Genomic DNA, 22,802 nt, shown 5'->3' with positions numbered 1-22,802 from the left:
CTGGAGGGGGAGCAGATGAGACGGAGGGTTTGACTCCGCCAAGAAAGTTTATTTATATTATAAGGTTTGTGTATAATGTAGTAACTGGATTTGGTATTTGTTTTTATCTATTTAAATATATATTGCAGTTTAGGATTTACTTTATTCTTAAGAGCTGATTGGAAATATGTAAAGGATTTTTTTTTTTCATGTTTTAGATATAGCAATAAGACCCTCTAACATTTGTGTTTCTCTGCTGGGGAGAATAGGTGTTTCAATTTACCCCAACGGTTACACAGTATGCCACATTGTGTGCAGGTTTCTAAGTGTTTTTCAGGAGGCCAACAGCGTAAATGGTTATATATATATGGAATATATGTATATATGTGTATATATGTGTGTGTATATATTGTAGAATTAGAATTTTTACCTTTTCATTTTTAAATAATAAAAAACGCGTTTGACATGCACATTGTCACTATATCAGTAATTAGTAAAATATCTCCGTATTTTGTTACTAGATAGAAAACATTGCTTTGCTTGTACATAATCTCTGGCATGCACCGCCGCTGTGTAGCCGCTAGGTGTCGCCATCTCCCCAGCATCGTAGATCGCGCTGTACTTAGCCGGGTGAGCAGTCACATGATCCGTCAGTCACATGACATAGGGGCCCCAGCAGGAGGCGTGTCCTGAGTGTCATGGCTGCTGTGTGTGCACGCTGAGGATTATGAGGTTGCTGGCGCTGGTTAAGAGGAGCTCGGTCATAAAACACAAACCTATCCGAGCTGCCTGGTGTGGGGTCAGTGCTCTGCTTCCTTGTTCTGTGACTGATGTGTGATCTGCCATAGCTCTACATGCAGCATTACTGAGTGACCTTAGCAGCTCTCATTCAGTCTGTATGTGACAACCCTGGGGATCTCTGATCTCCTTCATTCCCCAGAGGTGTCTTTTTATCTGTGTGTGTTTGGGATCATTCACCCCTAACAATAATAACTATGAGTAAACTCTTGTGTCATTGAAACACATGTCCTATATTTCTTAAAGGGCCATTCCCCCCAAAACTGATGTAATCATATAAAAGTTTCCTATACGACTTGGGTTTTGTTAAAATCTCTCCTGCACGTACCCAGGTCTGCTGCTGTCACCGTTATGGGGGTCTGGGGGGACTTTCACTTCTTTCGATCATATAGACTGTATAAGTTAGCTTAAAGTGTATCTAAACACATAATTTTCACTTTATATAAAATGGTAGGCAGCCCTTTCATGTAAGGTAAAAATTCTGTACTTTGTTTTTTTTTTTTTAAAAAATAGGGTGCAGCACCTCCCAATTCTTCATCGCTTAGGCGAATAATTTCCTAATAATTGTCACGCATCTCGGGAGGCTCTTGTGCACTTTTCTGTGCATGCACAAGCATCCCAGGGCATGCGCAGAAGAAGCTTTTTCGCGTAAAGAGAAAAATTTGTTTTTTTTCCCATCCTACATCAACCCGTTCTCAAGCCTGGGTTGGGTGACGTAGGATGAAGAACCCAGGAGAAGAGGAAAAGATGGCGCCGCCCGGAGCGGATGCCGGGACGACGCGGGAACTGTTGCAAGACATCCCCGGATGGATCGGACTGCCCTGTGGGATTGAAGGTAAGTGTTTTTTTTTTGGCAGTTTTCAGTTTAGTTCCCTTTTCACCTAATATATTGCTTTTGGGTATGACTGGCCCTTTCAGCTGAGGAAGTTGGGAGGAGGGGCAATTTTTTTTTTTTTCTGCCCAGATAAAGGGGTGGGAAGGGAGCCATCCTCACTCTAATGCGCCTGGTGTCAGACTTCTGGATGTGTCAGAGACTCGGTGCTCTTGATGGGTGCCTTGTTCCTCCTTCCAGCAGCGACTTCACAATTACTACTGCTAGAGAGCGAAAATGTAATTCCTGTTCATTTTTTGAGTATGCCTTTTTTTTTTTCTTCTTCCTGTCGTAAATATTTTAAAATCTTAAATATTTTGAAAGTGCAGCTTTACATGTCAAGTATTTTCAAGCGTCCGTCAGTATGACTATCCCATACCCTAGCTCAGTGTCTATTGGACACTCAAAAAACACATGATGAATGTAATACAGTGAAGCTACATCTACCTCCTTGGAAGGTTGCAGCCTGACATTGGGCTTGTTCTGCCCTGACAGGGAGAGAATACAGATAAATACCAGCACACATAGTGATCCCTGAGAAAATATTTAGATCTCATTGATGCCCATGTTGGTCTTTAGCGAAGAAATCTATACTGAGAAACTCAGCACTGACCCAGAGGAAGTTGTACCAGAGACAACCAGTCAAACTGGCTCATGATGGCAGTTGTCATGACAAAAGCAAACCAAAAATAAAATTCCAATATTTGACTTCGTATGTTTCATGGTTTATACTGACATGACATTTGTATGTTGACTGATCTCAGATTAAATTGAGCTCTGCAGTTGAGTTGGCAGAAAGTTGGTGTTTGTATGTGTGCGTGATATCATTTTATGCTGCTGTGTTGGTAGTATCTAAATTCCTTCTTCTGTTCTCTGTAGTGCTCCAGGAATGGGTCTCCTGCAACACACAATGGAAGGGGGAAGCACAGTTCTGCTGATGACCATAAACATGCAGATGTGCAGGTAGGTTGATGAATGTGTGTGTGTGTTGTTGATTTATGCAGAAACTATCCAGTAAGTAAAGTATATAATGGAGTGTAACTATTTTTTCCCATGAAAATGCCATTAGAAAATGAATCTTCTTGAGCCACTAGATGGTGTTGTGTCCCCATGTAAAATGTTTGACAAACTTTTGCCATCAGAGACAGTTATACACCTTACATGAGATCACAGGGCCATCTAGTGGGGGCACACTGTACTGCACATAAGATCATTTCAAAGCAATGTAATCATTGATGATCATTTCTGGGGCAATTCCCTTAACATAAAGTGTTTCTTTTTTTCTAACATGACAAATTCATTTTTTAACTGTTTACAGATTTGTAACACATGAATTTCCCCTCTGGGTTTTTTATTACCAGGCTGCTTTACTGGTCATTTTTTTAATGAAGCTTCATTATTTGTTGATCGGCATCCTATTATGTATTTCCCATAGAACAATGCTCTGCCTGAGTTTATCAGCGAGCGGCTGCAATGTTTTGAAAAGCTGAAGGAAAGCTATGAAGCCAGACTGGCAGAGAGAGTTGCGAGGGAGACTCGTCCAATCAGGATCTCATTGCTGGATGGCACTGTGCTGAGCGGGCACTCACGGAGAACAACTCCCTATGACGTGGCTATACAGACAAGGTAAATCTCACTTATGCAACTAAAAAATCCTAATACTCCTAAATTCTCCAAATTTGTAATGACCTTTTCATGTTTAATCTAATTTTGTTTTTTCCCTTATCAGGCCAGGCTCCTTTCACAATATCATAGGGGCTCAGGTGAACGGATCAGTTTACGATCTGAACAGACCCCTGGAAGCAGACTCTGACATAAAGTTCTTCACTTTTGACTCCCGTGAGGGGCAAGATGTAAGTTTATTTGGAATGTGTGTGTCAGTAACTGGTTCCATGTTATAAATGAGACCCCTGAATATAGCTTATGCTATAATTTTACACAAAGAAGAGTTGGAGATGTGATTTTATTCTCTTTTCTGCCTGCATGCTTCTTCAGGTTAGGTGTACAGAGTCCAAAGCAAAGGGTGATAGCTGTCCTTCAGAAAACCTTAGTGCTTTGGGAATCCCTTGTCATGAGTATGCATGTGTGAAACCTGAACCCTGTACCTAAAAGTTTTTTGTTAAAAGATGGCAGCCAAACTGTAATTCCTTTTTAAATGAGTAAAGTTTATTGAGACTTCTGTGTTTGTTACAGATTTTTTGGCATTCCAGCGCCCATATCCTGGGGGCAGCTTTGGAGCAGTACTACGGAGGCCTCTTGTGTCATGGACCCAGCACAGACAACGGCTTCTTCTATGATGTTTATCTGTCCAATAGGTAAAAAGTATTTTAAGTGTCCGGTCTGTTCACATTTCTATATGATGTGCTCTGATGGGTCTGCCAGCTTTGCTGTGGGGCGTCATGAAATTCTCTCCTCCATCAAGAATTCTCTTTTTGGTATATTTGTATGCAGCACATCTGACTCCGGGTACTATGGAGGGGATTGCAAGAGGCTGATGTACCATGATGGTGTTATATACCAACATCTCCACCTCTCTCTCTGTGCATGTTTGTGTAATATATCAAATAACTGTCTCATGTCTTCTGGTGATAAGACTTTTGCTTTTCATTAATTAAGCTTATGTGGCTTATTCAGGCATATTTTCATCAGCCCTAAAATGAAATAAAATTTTTCCTGCCAAAATATATTTTGTAACCACATAGGGGTATATTTTTTGATGCTTCTCCCCTAAATACGTTAGAATTTAAAGACTTCCCTATTGCAATTGCTTTGCACGTTTGACAAATATCCACTAGGTGGCAGAATGAGTCACAGTTTAAAAATGCATTGAAATCTAGAGGGATTTGAATAAACATGGAGGGAATGTTTGAGTGAATGAAGGGATTTTTTTAAAATATACCTTTATTGTGCGTTTATGCATTTACTGTTTTTAGGCAGATGTGAATAATGTGTAATTGTTACTATATTCCTTATAACAGCCCCAAGTTCCTCATTAGTCCTTCTTCCAGTAACAATCTGTTTTCTCCCCTGTGTTTAGTAATGTGCTGGGCAGTGACCTTCCTGGTCTGGAATCCATCTGTAAAGATATCATTAAACAGAAACATCCCTTCCAGCGGGTGGAAGTGACACGGGAAGACTTATTGGAACTTTTTAAGGTGAGAAGTTGTAAACAGGGACTCGTCCTACAGACTTCATGACTGCGAGGTTCACCCAGCTCTGTGTTCACATGCACTAAGCAGCGTTTAGGGTCATCAGAATTGCTGCATTAGCATAATATATTTCTAAACAGGATCAGATGATGGTTTTATCTACTTCCTCTTTACTGATAAGTTTTATCTGCTAACTGTCAACAGCAACTTTTATTATCTTCATAAAAAAAAGTCTTGGTCAGGCTGTTTACTCTTTAATGGGAATTACTGTATACATATACAGTTAGACTTCAAATATGGTCTTCATAACAGAGCCGGACACTTACGGTTTGTTTCTCAACCAGTGTTCCTCCTCAATGAGCAATTGTGCTTCTCAGGTCAGGTTAACCGACACCAATGATCCCTTTGGCTATCTATAAGGATTACATTCTTCACCCTGGCCAGTAATGATAGAAGCATTCTTCCTACTGACCCACTACACTAATGTACTGTGAGTTGTGAATATAGTAATTATAGAAGGTGTTCCCTGAAGACCTGAAAGTTGTTGGAAAAAATGGATTAAAATTGATTGAATAAAAGGTTTAGGCAGATGCCAGGATGTTGAATTTAAACCCCACCAAAGGTCTTTACACATACCATTAGCCAGATATTTGACCTTTCATTGCAGCCTTGGCCTCATGTCTTGGAGACCGGTTCTCTTTGGCATAAGCCTGTCACCAGCATTCAGCATCCCAGTGAATCCTAGGTTTTTTATTATTGGATTGCTGGATACGGCTCTGCATTCTTTGTAAAGGAAGTTAAGACCTCTGCATTGTTTGCATATGTGTTTAAGGGATTTCTTTGTTAATATTAACTAATTATGAAGAAGAATGGCAATAAATATCAAAGGGATCCTGCTTAATTCTTGGTGGTTATCTAATTATGTTATAAAAGTGAACCTGTTCTCTGCCCATGCAGTGCAGTTTTATTTTAGTTCCCCTTTACCAGTACTACATATTCACCTTTCCTTCACTCACTTTCTACGCTGATCGCTTGTTTGGGGAAGGGAATTCACCTTGTAAGGTGAAGCTTTTTCCAGGCCATGGAATTCCCCCCATGTGGCAGCACTTTTTAATTTGCCCATAACTATTACCCACATGTAATGTTCAGCGCTGCGTATTATGTTGGCGCTATATAAATTCAGTTTTTTAAAAATAATATTAATATTATCTTAGTCATACCCATACCCCAAAACTGGCCGCTTATTAGATTGGTTGGGAGAATGATAGGCGAGTGTAAGCTGCTGGGATGCGGCTGTATACCTGACCTGTCACATATTTTAGGTTTTGTTTACTAATTCATAATAAAATTCTGTCCTACAAAGATCACCATGTTCAGCCATGTGACAGTTACCAGCATCTCTCATTAGTTCTTTTTTTTAATTGCTGACAAAATAATCCTGTCTGGTTTATGGTGAATAATGATTTGATTATTTCAGTATTCGAGTAATGTGAGCCATAATTTCTTTCCTGCAGTACAACAAGTTTAAAACGCAGATCATTAAAGACAAAGTGGAAGCTACTACAAGTGTTTACAGGTAAATGGCATACTGAATTTATTTTTAAAACCTGAGTGTGGTGTAACAAAGGCCCTCTGTTTGTCTGTTGAGATGATTGGGTTACATACGGTGTCTCACCTAATTATCTCCCAGACAGAGGAGAGACATTGTGTGTTTGGTAAGGGAGACTTTATAAACAATGTGGTTTTACTGTCAGGTGATGAGTGAGCTTCTTCCGGTGTCTGACCTAATAATCTCACAGACAGGGGAGACATTGGGTGGGAGTGTCCCGGATTGTGTGGTTCTTTCCATTGGTCAGTGTGTATCGCCTAGTCCTCCATCAGGTCCAGATGGGAGGTCCCCTTGCACGGGGACTTGTATATAATACCAAGTGTGGCATCAAGAAAGTGTTCTTCTTTTTCACCCTCAACTCGCAGCCGTGTCTCGTGTTGTAGGGAACCGCTATATTACTATAACAATTACATTTTAGGGAGTGTTAGTCACAGGTGTCCCCCACTTGCACCTACATTTTTGGTTTTGTACATCTCCCCATTCCAGAGGAATTGGGGTTCAAAGGAGGGGGATGTCATTGTACACACCCATTTGTACACACCCCGTGGTAGATTTATTTCACTGGTAGATTTTTTTCATTAGAACACCGGATAGGGAATCCCCCTCCTCCGCAGTGTCTTGGGAGGAAGGGGATCCCCCATCAGGGATCTCCCCGCGGCAGCCAAAGGGAGCCACAACAAGGAGGCTGAAGAGCCGCAGGTTGCAGACCCCTGTCCTAGACCAACCTAAACCTGTTAATGGACAGTGATGGGAGATTTTTTTTTTCTCTATAATCCCCATGCTTTTTGTCGCTGTGCATGAGTGTTATCAAGCTCCTTTTTTTTTAAAATAAAATTGAGAAAAGCCCCTGACATTGCACTGCCTGATCTCAGAAATGCACAGAAAGATTATCAATTCAGAGTCCGTATCGGACAACAATCCATTGTGTGTTCAGCGACGGTCCAACGCCATTCATGGATCCATCCTGGTGGATCCACGAATGACAAATGACCGCAATACAAGTAAAGGGGAGAAAGCGTAGCGGGGTGCCACTCTGTCGTTCTCCCCCCTCCCCTCTCCCCTCTCCATAGAGCAGAACGGCACTGTATGTACAGCGCTCATTCATGCGTCTTTTGTCATTGGAAAAGATTGTGAAAGATTCTTTCCAATGACAAAAAGTCTAACGTGTGTACACGGCTTAAGTCACAAAGATCCATTATCAATGGGAATATGTTGTACTTTGCCTGAAAAAAGGAAAACAGATGCATTCACCACATCTATATTTTTCATCACAGTTGTTTGTGGGCTTTATTGTCCTGTTAGAAAAACAGCATGTCTAGAATTTTCTTGTTACTATCTGCAGGTGTGGAACTTTGGTTGACCTCTGCCAAGGTCCTCATGTCAGGCACACCGGGCAGATCAAAGCTATGAAACTCATTAAGGTGAGTCAAACAATTCCTTGATTAGAGGGATCAGATCATTATTTATATGTGTGTATGTATGTGTATAAAATATATAAAAATGATGGCAGCAATTTTTCCTTACTCGTAGTTTCACTGCACATGAAGAGAATTGGCTCTGGTGCCTCAGAACTAACCCCTGGCACATAAATCTAAAGTCAGCTGCCATCACCCCTGGTGTATGCCATCCCTCTGTTCTAATACATAAGCTGGCAGAATAGATGGTTCTGATGGTCAAGTGGAAAAAGCTTGGCACAAAAAAGCTTGTTTCTATATAGATTGCTTGACCTGGTTTGGTTAACACGGGTTGCATTGGACTGAAGCAATTTATTTTATGTAATGTTATATTCCTCTAGTGACACTTTCCTTTTTAGTTGACTGTTATTTAACACTACCCCTCCCTCCCTAAAATCACACCTAACCTAATCCATAATCTTCCGAATGAACATATTTTTGGATCCGTAAAACTTTAATCCCCACAGTAAACTTACGCCAAGTATAATGCAGGGTTATCAGAAACCAAATTTGTCAGCACCAAAAGCTAATTCTTCTGGTCTTGAGATGCCTAAAATAACTGATTGGTAGGCTGTATTCAGTTGTATAGGCACCTTATCTTTTTTTTTTTTTTTTTTTTTTTTTTTTTAAATGCTACATTCTAAAGGCAGTTGTGATCTGTTCAGTATATGGTAATATATGATCTAATCTCTTGTTTCATAACAGAACTCATCAGCCTTCTGGAAAGGGGACCCTTTGCAGGATCCATTACAGAGGGTCTATGGGATTTCCTTTCCTGACAGTAAACAGATGAAAGAATGGGAGAGACAACAAGAAGAGGCAGCCAGCCGGGACCATCGCAAGATTGGAAGGGTAAAAGTGATCAGTTATATTAAATCATTTTAAAGGCCCCCCCGTAAGTGCTGCCACCTATCTCCTTAAACCTTCCTTTTCGCAAATCAGTTGATCTCCCATTGCGTTTCTGTGCCTAGATATGCATTTGCTGCAGTCAAAAGAATACCAGGCCAGGTTGTTTACATTGCAAAGTGGTAGCTGCTCAGTGCCAGGCAGAAGTACGCAGTGAAAGTTACTGGAAAGTAAATAAGTATTTTACCAGGCAGAAAGCAGGTCAGGCAGTGGGTGTAATAATTAAAGGGCATATCTCATCCATATATACTATTACCTACTGATGAAATATGCTGCACATCTATAAAATCACAATAATTATTTATGATGGAGATATGTCTGATGATGATATTATTATTATTATTATTATTATTATGATAAAAATCGCAGAATTGCAATGACGAAAACGGTATTATTTAACATGGAAGCAACACTGAATATTTTAATGTAACTATAAGATTCCTTTTCTTCCAGGATCAGAGTTTGTTCTTCTTCCATGAATTCAGTCCAGGAAGCTGTTTCTTTTTGCCAAGAGGAGCACACATCTACAATGTCCTGATAGACTTCATAAAGGTATTTCCCTTTCTGTTTCACAACTAAGGTCTGAGTAATATTAAAACAAAACACCTAATTCTTTCTGATTCTGCTGAGGAAATGGTCAGACAAACATGCACAGCAAACCATGTGGAGTCCATTTCAATTCCTGACAGTCAACATCACTTTATGTACAATGCAAGGTGATTTCCTGTCTACAGCAATGCCATGCTTTCTGCACATTCTCCTTCTATATCAGAAAGTGGATGGTTTCCTGTATTGTTTGCTTGTAACACCCCCTCATGTGATGATCAGTCCTGCCTCATGCATTAATAAAATGTAAAACATTATCAGTGTTCAACCCAGAATGTTTTTTTAAGGCAGGTGGAAAGTAATTGTATGCAGGTGGCTGCCCCTGGATTGTGACCCAACTCTTCAGTAATCGCCAAAAAACAGCCGGATAATTACTGAAAAGGGCTGGGTGGTGCGCCCGGCTAAAAGGAGCTGGGGAGAACACTGAATATTTTTAATATCGGATGGCAGTTTTATTAACAGATGATTGACAAAGAGAATGTTAACAAAACATTATGGTAACCTATACAGGACGTCTCGCACACTAGCTATAATCTTCGCCTTCATATCGGACAATGGAGTGGAGAGTAGCTTGAAAAGAAAATCATGTGACTATCAGAAAATAAGAAGTGGAAAATGCTAAATGAATATTTACCTCCTTTTAATTTGTACATTATTTTTTATTATTTATATGTTCTTAAGCAAAACAAAGTAATGGGTATATAGTAAGAAGAGTGAAGTGATATAACTTTCGTCTTTCTTGCAGCTTTCAGGCTGCTGTTAGAATTGGGATTTTGTTGTTATATAAGAATAAAGATCAGAAAGGGCGGTTACAGGAAAGATGGGACTTTCACAGTCTTTGTATATAAAGCTCTATTTTTATAACATTGTACATTCTGATACTTTAATCTGGGAAATGGCCTTGAAGATCTAAAATGAAAACTTCCGTTCACTTGTATTGTTGCTAGAAGTAAATTACTATAAATTACTGATCTCTACTAGTTACTAAGTAAAAACGCATCCCTGGCTAGCATAGAAACATACATCCATCTGAATCTTTCATTTATTCTATACCACATAAACACACATACTTTTACTGTGTGTGAATTGCTGAGACATTTACTTCATAGTGTCATCTACTTCCTTTTTCTAGGCCATTCTGTTGATGGTTTGCTAGGGTGTGGTGCTGAAGCGCTAAGATTTTTTTAACATTTTGTTTTGGCATTTGAATAATGATGTTGATTGTACATTGATTTAAAGTTCTGTAGACTGTTTCTAGCTTTAAGGCATTTAGGGAGATTCATAATATATGTAGATATTACGCAAGCATGACTCATGTCTGTAGATTTCCGGTGAAGACTGACTACAAGTGTCACTGTCATTATCAACTTCCATTTTTCACGTTTTCACTGCGGTTAAAAACAAAAAAAGGGGAAATTTTACTGGTTGCAGGCCAGATGGTTAGCGCTGGTCTATAAACTAGTATGTGGCTTGAAGGCAATAACAAGGACTGTACACCTGTTGTATGCATTTGTGAATAAGGTCCGTGGGAAGAATTTGTAAAGATAAAAAAATGAGTTGTCTCCAACATCCAACTGGGATGATTTTGAGCAGTAAGAATAAATTAGGTCTAATCCATAATTCTCCTATCTAGTAGTATTGACCGAATTGACAGGCAGTACACCCAGGGATATTTAGCAATAGAGGCAAGGAATGGGATGTGATACACAGATGTCACTAGAGACTTGGACTTTAGTCACAGTCACTGCTAGAGGAATGAGCATGGGGAACAGTCATTGCAAGGGCATACAATGTGAAGGACCATCACTGCTAGAGCCAGGGACTATAGGTGGAGAATTGGGATATAGTGGCTGATAGAGGCAGGGTGGTGGCACCCATTTATCTCCAGTAGTGATATCTGTTTTTTTGTTATGTTCCCACTTGTTTCCTATTGCGTAGAAGAATTTTAATTTGGTGAGCATGAGTTTGAAGTAGGCCTCCTTAGCTCAAAAGATTAGTTGCAGGAAAAATTAAAACGTTGCTGATAATTTTCCAATACATCTCCCTTTAAAATGCATATATGTTAAACCTTATAGGCTAACTTGTGTTCCTTTTTGTTTTTTTTTTGTTTTTTATCCCATGTAGAGTGAATACAGGAAGCGAGGGTTCACAGAAGTCATAACACCAAACATGTACAACAACAAACTATGGGAGCAGTCTGGACATTGGGAGCACTATGGAGAGAATATGTTCTCTTTTACTGTGGAAGATGAGACTTTCTCTTTGAAGCCTATGAACTGTCCCGGTCACTGGTGAGTCAATAAATGAAACCTGCTGACCTCGTGGAGTGTATATCCTGAAAAAGGCTGCAGGCTGTCATGATTCACCATATACTCAGCAGCTGATGGTATTCATTTTATGTGCTGCAGCTGCACTCTGTGTCCCGCTGTTTCTAAATTTTGCAGAATATGACCCAGATATGCCTGGAGCATGGTCTAAGATATATTTTGTTTAGCAGGTCCAACCAAAACACAAAATATAGGTTTATCTCCAGTTTTTGGCAGCTTCTAAAAAAAAAAAAAAAAAAAAAAAAAAGTTGTTATGATGATCTTATAAAAAAAAGTTCTTAAGTATTTTAAAATATTCCACATTGCCTCATTTTATTCTGCAGGATCAGTAAAAGGAGATCTAAAATCACAATCCTCACATTATTTATGTATTTTTTTCAATATGTGTAGCGGTTGCTGGTATCTTTTACTGTTTCTGATTGAACAGTCAGTATGTGAAGTGGCTGCAATATGAGGTTCCTGCCTATATCTCCTATGATTCTTTGCAGTGTGTATCATGGATGGGGTTGTTTACATTTGTAGTTGTAGCAGCAAAATGGGGTGGCTACAAAGAAAAACATTCTGAATGAAGCATGATTTCTTGCAAAAAAACATATGCACTTCATTCCAAAGGTATTTACAGAGACTAACTACACACATTTTAGAGCAGGAGGATAGAATATATCATTAAGACAACACATTTGTTTTTTTTTATTTAGTGACACTTTAAATATCCTTTCTCTGATACCTTCCAGCTTGATGTTTGATCACCGGCCCCGTTCATGGAGAGAACTTCCTGTAAGGTTGGCAGATTTTGGGGTGCTGCACAGGAATGAGCTCTCAGGAGTGCTATCGGGACTCACCCGTGTCCGTCGCTTCCAGCAAGATGATGCCCACATATTCTGCTCCATGGATCAGGTGAGCTTAACTTTTGGCTGTACATTACATGGTCATTTTGTGTCTGTTTAGAGACTTGATAGAAAAACCAAATAACCTTCAATCATATTTCACATATCTAAATAGAAGAAGCCATGGATTAATTACCTGATCGCAGGACTGTACACATTGCTTTGCCTTACTAAAATATGCTTGCTAAACTTCGTATATGGGGTAATCTTTGGACTATAGTGTATTCATATTGAGCTGCTTCGGAAAACTAAATAGGGGACAGTACTGCACTAGTACCTAAAGAATTTGCCTGCAACTCTTATTTCCCAAAAATGACAGCATGAGTTTCTGGGTAATTATAGACCTTTCTTAGGTCCATCTTAGACAGCTGGTTCTGCCTGAACATTGAGAGTTAACACTGTCTGGGGTGGGTTGAACTGGTTAAATGCCTATCCTGTGTTAAATTTGCAGCTGGAATCTGAAATAAATGGCTGCCTGGACTTCCTTCGTGCCGTGTACACAGTTTTTGGGTTCACATTTAAGCTGTTCCTCTCTACACGTCCTGAGAAGTACATGGGGGATCTGGAGGTCTGGCAAAGGGCTGAAAAGGTAAATTATCTTTATAATATAATTCCACTGCTACTGTATTTGCCATGTACTTATGTGTAGTGTACAAAAAAAAAAAAAAGAAATGCTGGCTGATCCTTTTTGCCTATGGGCATGTTCATTCATCAACTGTATGACACACTACGTGCTTCCCTGGAAGGCATACAGTTTCTATTTTTGAAGTTGTTGTTGTGTGCAGCTAAGGTACAAGCAAATTAATGAAACCAGTGAACCATCAGGGCTCCTTGGATTTGACTAGGCAGCTCTCAGCTAACTCCTTTAAAATTTTGCTGTTCCTCTTTGTAGAACCATAGACTTTTAGATTTAAGACACGTTTCATATGTTTTTTAAGATTGAGATTTATTCTCACTTTCTATCCTAGTGACCCTTTCTAACTGGGGCAGAATATGATAACCAATCCTAAATTTTAGGTCTTCTTTCTAAAATTTAGGTCATTACCAGAGCAGAAATATCAAATCAATTTTAGGCCGCCTTTCCGGTGCCAATGGTAAATTCAACATTTTGTGGTTATAAGTTAAAGATTCCTATTTCCTCCGTAAAAAAAGATAAAATGAAAAAAAAAAAAAGAAAAATATTTTTTCCACTGATACGTAATTAACAGCTTCTGATTCTTTAATGAAATTGTTCAGCACTTTTTATTGGTGCACTTATACACTTCTTTGCATCATTTTTAGGAACTGGAAAAAAGTCTGAATGGTTTTGGTCTTCCCTGGGAGCTGAATCCAGAAGATGGAGCATTTTATGGTCCAAAGGTATGAATGATCTTTCCATGCACATTGAAAACATTGTTTACTAAAGTTTCCTGTGCACGCAATTTTAGTTTACCCCAAAATCGCTGCTCCAGGCTTATTAATATTGTCCATTCATATTTGGCAGACAGTTTTTTTTGTATAGTCACCACTTATAATTTAGTTGTTTAGAGCAAGGGGTGTCAAACTCTAGCCCGCAGGGCAAATCTGGCCCATGAGGGCATTTTGTTTGGCCCCCCTAGGATTTGGGAAAATGAATGGCATCTGGCCCACCTGCCCGCCAATGCCTTCTGCAGCGAGTGATGCCGCTACCACAACTCACAGCATCACTTGCGCTCACAGAGTTCTATAGATGCAAGTAATGCCGGGAACTGCAGTAATAATGAAGTCCCAGCATCACTTGTCTTCTGTTTCCCTTCTGAGACCGGTCGCTATTCCTAGCTCACAGCAGGAGAAATAAATTACTCTATTTATCCCATGGCCATTATCAGGACAGGAAATTAGGAGAAATGCAAAATATGGTAATTTTAACACTTGTGCAGCATGGTAGCTCAGTGATTAGCTCTCTGACCTTTGCAGTGCTGGGTCCCAGGATGGAATCTCGGCCAGGACACTATTTGCAGGTTCTGCTCGTGTCTGTATGGGTTTCCTCCTACATTCCAAAAACATGCCATTAGGTTAGTTGGCTACCCCCCAAGTTGACCTTAGACTGTGTTAATGAAATATGACTATGGTAGGGACATTAGGTTGTGGCCTCCTTTGAGGGACAGCTACTGACATGACTATGGACTTTGTAATATGCTGCATAATATGTCCGCGCTATATAAATACTGGATAATAATAATAAGGGCACATGTTCCAGGGGAGACAACTGTCTTCATGATCCACCTACCACATATATATTATTGCTGTGTGGCATCAATGAATGGATAACTACTAATACTATGGTTGAGTTGCTTGGTTGTAGCCCCATTAGGACACACATGGAGGTTGTGCTAATATTCTAGGCTCAATATTGTTTCATCAGAAAATCAATCTGTAAATGTGTTAGGAGGAGCTTTTAGTACCAATTATCAAAATACATGATTTGATTGGTTCTACATTTAGGGCAGCTCTGAGTTTAGGTTTTCTTGTACTATTCAAAACATTCATTTGGATAACCATTTTTTTTTCCCCCTCTAAAGATTGACATCCAAATTCAGGATGCCATGGGTCGTTACCATCAGTGTGCCACCATACAACTTGACTTTCAGCTCCCCATTCGCTTCAACCTCACATACACAAGGTATGATCTCTATCCAGCAAATAATAAAAACCATGCTTGACTTATTTGGAAATGACAGGTCTGTGTTTTGACGTGAGAAAACTATTAAGCTCAGGTGAGGCACCAGAAACTAGCAGCTGTTGCCAAGTGCCTGAGGCTCTTCCCACAGATTGCCACGGATAGCTATGATCTACCCTGTACATACGGGAAATAGAGATAATGTGTTATTAAAATGCTGTAATTATATTACACTATATCTGTGTTTAAAATCTTCCACCACATTTGTCTTTCCCAGGATATCAGTAAAGCTCTGGTTACTGTATAAAACATCCAGAGAAAATCCTTCGGCTTCCCTACAAATACTTTGTATGGATGAGTTTAAAATAAAATGTATCTCTAATGCAAAAGTATGTTATCTACGGAATTGGCCAACCATCATTCTTGTCCCATTACACCGTTCACTAAAACAATTGGGATAAATTTACACAGAATCGGTAAAATTGTAGCAGGGTTCTATAGTTTCATTATTCTATGCAAAATATAAATGAAAAAATGAAAAGCCCAATTAAAGATTTTGCTACAAGATGCGCCTTTAACCATCTAGCCGTTATGCCCGTACGAAGGTCGGGCAAAAAAAAATGACTAGGATGGTTAACCCCGTAATTTTGTCACATCCTTACCTCCATGGTCCCGCTGTGCACATCCAGCGGACCATGGAGGTAAGGATTCCCGCGTCGTTTTCCTATTCCAGCGTCGTCCTCCGTCCATCGTCGTCCGTCGATCTCCCTCTCCAGCGTCGGGTGCCAGCGGGAGGTATCTTGTGTTCCGCTGCCCGGCATCTTGCGTTCCGCCGCCCGGCCGGCTGAACACAAGATACCGGCCGGTAAAAAAAAAATAAAAGTAAATACATTTTTTATATTCATATTATCTACTAGATCCCCTGTTCGGACATATTTCTGTAAGTTACAAGTCTACAATTTAAAAAAAAAAATTTCATGAAAAACAGAATTTTTTGGTACAGAAATCTAGACCTCAGTGTAACGCTCAGGTGGTTAATCTGGAAGTGTTTATGAAAGGAATTTTTTGTACATGTGAATTTGCTTTATGAAAGGTCTGTTTATTGCAGGTTGAATTCTGTATCTCTGTTGCTTTTATATAAAGTACTAAAGTACAGAGCACCCATGGCAAGTCAACGTGTGCAGTGTCAGCTGCATGTTTGCTTCCTCCCCCCCTCTTAAAATGGATCTAAAGTTGCACCTTGAAAATTGGCAATCGGGCAAGTGTTTTTTTGCAGAAAAGTTAGTTACATAGGTGGTTAGGTTACAAAAAGACATAAGTCCATCACATTTGACCACTAGGGAAATAAACATATCCCAGATATAAAACTCTATAGGACATAGTTACTGGTCCAGAGAAAGGCAAAAAAAAACCCTGGTACAATTTGCTTCAACAGGCGAAAAAAATTCCTTCCTGATTCCATGAGGCAATCAAATGTTTTCTGGATCAGCAGTCTCTGTTATCTTTACTTTAAAGCCTTAATACCCAGTTATATTGTGTGTTTCTAGAAATCTTGGCTGCCCAATCAAACAGTACATCCAGGTCTGCTTGTAGATTATAGACATCCTGTATGGACTTAATTCCATTACATGCCAGTGACTAAAGAGTCTCTGAAAATAATGGCTTTGAAATAACTGAGCTTGGCTCTTTGAGAACATGTGGATGTAATCCATCGGGTCCTGGTGCTTTTTCAACCCTTAATTTTGCCCAACTGTTTTTCAATTATAGCAATTTTGAGCCATTGTGACTCATTTAAGGCAGTGACATTGCTATTATGAATTTGGACTTGAGCTCTGCCATTTTCTTTTGTGTACACAGAGCTAAAAAAGTATTTAGTAAATCTGCCTTTTCTTTATCCCCAGTTACCAACCCAGTGACATCCTTTAAGGGGCCTACATGCTCAGATCTGATCTTTTTGGTATTAATATATTTTTGAAAATGTTGGGGGTTTGCTTTACTTTACTTTGCAATTTGTCTTTCATTTTGAAGTGTTGCACATTTTATCATCTTTTTACATCTTTTGTTATATTCTTTATAATTTTCAAATGATGAAGGTCATCCTCCCTTTTCTTGTTCCTTACAGCGTTTTTAACAGCAGCTGTGACATCAACATTTTTAGCCTCTTAAACTTATTACCCATTGGAATATATTTTTCAGTTTGCTTTTGTAGAACAGACTTAAAAACATTCCCATTTCCGTTCTGTGTTCTTTGAGGACAATATTGTCTCCCAGTCTAAGTCACAGAGAACCGCCCTTGATATTGGAAAATTTGCTCTCTAAAATTACTTAACAGAACTGTGGCCTTGTAACAAAAATGTTTTTGTTCTTTTATTTTTATACATATAGCACTAGTTTGTACATTTACATCCATTAGCAGACAATTACATTATGTGCTATGTGTTAATATCTGTTAGGTCTTGTATACACCAGCATTGGGTTTAACATGACAACAGATTATTTCACAACCATAACAAGTAATGAAAACATCTGCCTTTCTCCGATAGCTTTTGTGTTATGACTGAGTGGTAACCTTGGATTATAACAGTTGTTGTGAAATAAGATGTTCTAAGTCTGACCTCTTCTGTTTCCTGGCACAGCAAAGATGATGGCACACAAGAGAGGCCAGTCATGATCCACCGCGCTATACTTGGCTCCGTGGAGAGGATGTTGGCTATTCTGGCAGAGAATTACGCCGGGAAGTGGTAAGAGAATTCATGAACAAGAGTGTACATGAGCTGATAAATGAGTCATTTCCACGGTCATTGGCAACCACTGCACACCATCAGAGTATTTTACTGGCACCGAATGAACCCAATCACTTGTGGCGTGTGAGCAGAATCTATCATTAGAAGATCCATGTAATAGACATGTGGGGTTATTGGGGGAAGGGAGACCTTGCAATGTATAAAGACAGCTCATGAGTCTCACATGCCATATATAAAATCCACATCCACTAAAACCAAAGATCCTCTGATGTCTGGAAATAAAATGCTTATTACGGGTCAAGTGTAAAAAATGTAACAGTTGCTCACCACAACCAAACAAAACAGACTAAAAGTACAGTAAAAAACCACAAAAGTTTAAGCGGTTCTTGTTCAGGCAATCTTCACATACTTTTGGTATTTTGTAGCCAGCCTGTTCTGTAGTTTAGATGCATAATGTAATATAGTTGGTATACTAGGCAATTGGTGTCTTAGGACCTGTTATATCTTGATGTGTGAAATAGCTGACATACCCATCCAATAATCTGACTTTCCCATTTTATCTATTGCAGGCCATTTTGGTTGTCCCCATTCCAGGTCATGGTGATACCTACAGGAGCCAGTGCTGAGGATTATGCCAAGGAGGTAATATTGTTCAACTTTCTGAATAGGTTACTGGCCACATTAATGCCAAACTGTAGCCACATTATACTTTCATTAACTTCTCATGAAGAGCTGTTGCAGGAACCCTTAACATGTAGTGGCTCACCTTGACTTGGCCTTCCACCAGATTGATTGGCTGCAAGTGTAACTGGAGTTCGTCAACCACCCTTATTATGCTCGCTTAGAAAGCATTCAAAGGCTTTTTAAATGGAGAGTTTGGGCATTTTTAAAAGAATCAGTATTTTTTTTACCAAGACACCCAATCCCTTTAAAACCAATCAAGGAGAGGAAAGTGCTATGATATATTGCACTAGAAATAAATCGGAAGCTAAAAATCTGTAGGAATGTTTACCTTTTATTTATCCAACCCGATAAAGTATGTCCTGACAAATGTTTTTTTTTTTTTTGTTTCAGTTTTGAATAGACCCGGTAAAGGTTAAAACCCCTATCGGCTTATTTTTTTCCCCTTTATTTCCTGTCCCAAAGGTGCAACAGAAAAAGGGACGAAATCATTCCATTGTGAGCACAGTTACATCCTAGAGAGTTGTAACCCTTCGTACAAAATTGGGGGGAAAAATGTAACTTAAGAATTTATGTAGATCTGTTGGAAAAATATACCCCTCCTCCCAGCCATAATTTAAGTTTATCAACAAATGTTCCAAAAAAAATGTTACGGGTACAATATCTGACCATGTCTTCATATAGGAATTGTTCTTATGCCCACAAGATGGAAATTAGGCTGACTGCAGTTCTGCTGAAATGGGGAAGAGTCTGTTCTTATCCTTTGTCTCCTCTCTGCTATTGTCTAGTGCCATCATACAAACATCATCAGTGGCATATTGATATTATCAAATATCGTATCTGCTTCTTGTTATACTGCACTGTGTAAGCTACAGCCAACCACCTTAAACAAATGTTGGGCGATGGCGTGAATCCAATTGAAGTTTCATAGAGCATTTTATGCTTGATAGAGCAAAGATAACTCCATGATTGGAGGAAAGTGAGTCATGTGACCTGTTCTAGTTTGTCTACATGGCTCCATGGGCTCAGTGGAACAGAAGGACCTTTGTGATTAAAGGAGAGTAATTCATGTCCTTTATTAATATGCCTCTTAGTGTTTGTTTACCTTTGGATTATTGTATAACCAGGTGCACCAAGTCATTCATGAGCGAGGCTTCATGGTGGATTTGGATACGGACCAAGGAACCACCTTCAACAAGAAAATCCGCAAGGCTCAGCTGGCACAATACAATTTTATTCTTGGTATGTAGTGTGTGCTATCATAATACTGCCATGGTTATGGAAATAAGTAGAGGGTCCTGAGCTACACACAGTAATTCTGTGTAGTAAGGGCAGAGGTGGCCTAAGTTTGTAGCACAACAGTTCATTTGGAACCAAAAATAATTTTTTCAATATTTTTATTACATTTATCTGTTTACTGGACGAGTGGAGCAGAAAATTAAACCTTGCTGATATTTTTGGCACAGCTGACTGATTTCCTATTCCACTTTAACCTGCAGCTGCATTAGCACCTTTACTCAGTAATGTCAAAAAAAAAAAAAAAAAAAAAACCAAATCCTAAAGGGTTTGCAGATGTCATTAGGGAAGAGGAGATATGTTACCAGCTTAACTGCTGTAGATATGTTGATTGTCATCTGATGGGCCCAGTTGCCCATCATACATATCATTCAGAGACATGATTCTCTGAGAAATATAGAGACAGTCTTTTACCAGTTTTAAAAACCCTTATGAAGTTGTTTCTATGTCCTTTAATCCCCCCTAGCGCTATTCCTGAGTCACACTCGGGGTAACTTTTAACGAAAAAAAAACCCATTTACCTTGCTCCGTTGTCGTCCCCTGGCATCCTGCTGACCCCTCAGGTCCTGGGGACACGTTCTTCCTCCTTGATCTCTAGCTGGCGAATGCAGCAACAATCTCTGGGGTTTCCTGGTGACGTTGGTGCGGGCAGGAGGATCGGCGGTAAATTTAAATAATTCTGTATTGGGTTCAATACAAAATAGCTGTAGCGAGTCCAATACAAAGAAATATTCATGTAATAAATATATAATTATATTATATATGCTACTGTACTGTTACTACATGTTTAAATATTTTTTAACAGATTTTTGTGTTTTGTTAAAGTTTATTATTAAATGTGCTAATTTTATTAAATATCAGTGAAATATGCTTAAGAATTATAGCTTACAATAAAAAATAAATTTCCATGCAAAAAAAATTGTACTGCTTTTTGCATGGAAATTTGGACAGAATTAGACTGCTAGGGAGGTTAGGAGAAACCCCTTCACTTCCTGATCTGAAAAAGCAATGATTAGAGATTTTGTATTCAGTTGTTACCAGGACAACCAGGTCTTAGGTCACCAGGATTTATAAATAAATAAATAAAAATATAATATAAATAAAATAAAAAATTGTAGGCTCTGCACTCTATCCAAATCTTTACAAATAAAAAAAAAAGTTTTGTCTTTACATAAACTGTAAGTGAACCAGTGCACGATTACATAAAGTGTCAGATAGTAGCAGCACATGTAAGGGTAAAAAAGAAAGAATTATAAAGAGCAATGCTGTGAGTCCTAGCAGCCAAGAGAATTTGCTAATTTTACAGCAGGGCACGATGGTTGCTTTGGTGTTTGCAATATGGCAGCTGTGGGTTGTATTGTCCCCTATGGTTTCATAAATGAATAAATCGAGGAGTGTTTTAACATGAAATGTTAAAACGTAAAAAATGTCTGTTCGGTTAGTAAACTTTCAGCCAAACTTAATTTGGGATGTGTGAGAACATGACCAGTTTTTTTCAATACCTCTGTAATTCAAGTCATGTACCTGTGGTAGACCTATAAAGAAATGTCTGTGTATTGTATCAATCTAAATTTCCCTTTTTTCCTTTGCAGTTGTTGGAGACCGAGAGAAACAGAACAGCACAGTCAACATACGGACCAGAGACAATAAGCAGCACGGAGAGCACAGCCTTACAGAACTGGTCTCCAGATTAACGGAGCTGAGCGAGTCACGCGTCAGGAATGCAGAAGAGATTTTCTGACATTTGCTGTTTACAGAATTGCGTATTCTCCCAATTCCTGTAAATAAATTCTTCTAGTCCAAACATAATCTGAAGTCTACTGGTATAAACGGAGAAGAGTAATTTGTGACAACAAAGCATTGAGATGTTCTACTGTTAGCAGTCTGTCAATAATGTTGGAAGAGACATCTCCAACTGCTGGCATGAACATGCATAGGTGGTAAACAGAGGTCGCTGATCACTGGTCCTGCGTTAAGTGGTTGGTGCACATACTCGGCTCTGACCACTGGCCTGTAATGCTGCACAGAAGTCATTGACCACTTGGCCTGGGCATTGGGTCACCTGGCCCTGACCACTACTGCCGTGTGAATTATTGGGGACACCCCATTAGAATCTTAGGTCTCCTTTTCTTTTGTGGTTTTCCTTTTTTATTTATTATGAATATATTTTTCTATAATGGCTCAATAAAATGTTATTATTCACCAAAAACCATTTTCTTTCTGTAAATACAAACCAAAATGTTATCCACAGCTATTAGGGTGACCCTGCCAGACCACCAAACTGTCCACAACCCATTGAAAGTTTCAGTTCTTTATATAGTGAGAGTTATCATAGTAGTTGGTCAGATTGGGAACTCGCATATAGAAATTTTAGCAGAAGAGCTGGTGGGTGACTAGCTGCCCCCACATTTAGACTAAGCTGTATGGACAACACAAAACTAAACCTGAAATTAATCTGAATCCACAGGTATTTAATATTATCTACTCCAATGCATCATATTTTGCACATCCTGGGAAAACACACTTCTATCCATCTGCTTACACTCAGATAGGACAGCCACAACCTTGTTCATACTCATCAGGCCTAAAATGCTATCCATGCCCAGAGAGCCTTTATAGACTGATTGTATTACAAAATTACAAAACAATCTAGTGGTCAAAGATGGGAATTCACAATTAAGGTATAGCTAGTAAAGCAGGGATTTAAGTCTGGTGTCATTCATCATCCGGAAAGATTATTTCCAGTGACAAATATTGAACCTGTGTATGCTGCTTAAATCACCAGAAATGTCTCTCCCTCCGCAATGAGCCTTTTCAAGCTTTGGAAGTGCTCATTATCAAACAAATGGCAAAGGTT

General features: G+C 39.1%; 1 protein-coding gene across 1 annotated transcript; it reads left to right on the top strand.

The window, feature by feature from the left end:
- The first annotated feature begins 471 nt into the window (after positions 1–471).
- TARS2 (threonyl-tRNA synthetase 2, mitochondrial) lies at positions 472–22,154 on the top strand. The gene is made up of 19 exons (XM_072427830.1): positions 472–778; positions 2,528–2,611; positions 3,084–3,274; positions 3,378–3,501; positions 3,842–3,963; positions 4,686–4,803; positions 6,312–6,373; positions 7,749–7,827; positions 8,566–8,712; positions 9,220–9,318; positions 11,497–11,663; positions 12,434–12,596; positions 13,038–13,175; positions 13,868–13,945; positions 15,127–15,227; positions 17,861–17,965; positions 18,538–18,610; positions 19,777–19,891; positions 21,538–22,154. Exons 1-19 carry the CDS (start codon positions 707–709, stop codon positions 21,684–21,686), a joined length of 2,187 nt encoding a protein of 728 aa, XP_072283931.1. The 5' UTR covers positions 472–706; the 3' UTR covers positions 21,687–22,154.
- The last annotated feature ends 648 nt before the right edge of the window (positions 22,155–22,802 follow it).

The sequence above is a fragment of the Pyxicephalus adspersus genome, chromosome 12 (assembly GCF_032062135.1).
Source record: "Pyxicephalus adspersus chromosome 12, UCB_Pads_2.0, whole genome shotgun sequence".
In the NCBI taxonomy this organism is placed as follows: Eukaryota; Metazoa; Chordata; class Amphibia; order Anura; family Pyxicephalidae; genus Pyxicephalus; species Pyxicephalus adspersus.
Note: the sequence above shows the minus strand (reverse complement) of the source record. Positions and strands in the feature narration are given on the sequence as shown.

Excerpts from the sequence above, each read along its gene's own strand:
- TARS2 (XM_072427830.1), top strand. The coding sequence starts at position 707 with ATGAGGTTGCTGGCGCTGGTTAAGAGGAGCTCGGTCATAAAACACAAA. Across the intron at positions 3,275-3,377 it reads GACGTGGCTATACAGACAAG|GCCAGGCTCCTTTCACAATA; the intron begins GTAAATCTCACT and ends TTCCCTTATCAG. Across the intron at positions 18,611-19,776 it reads CTGAGGATTATGCCAAGGAG|GTGCACCAAGTCATTCATGA; the intron begins GTAATATTGTTC and ends TTGTATAACCAG.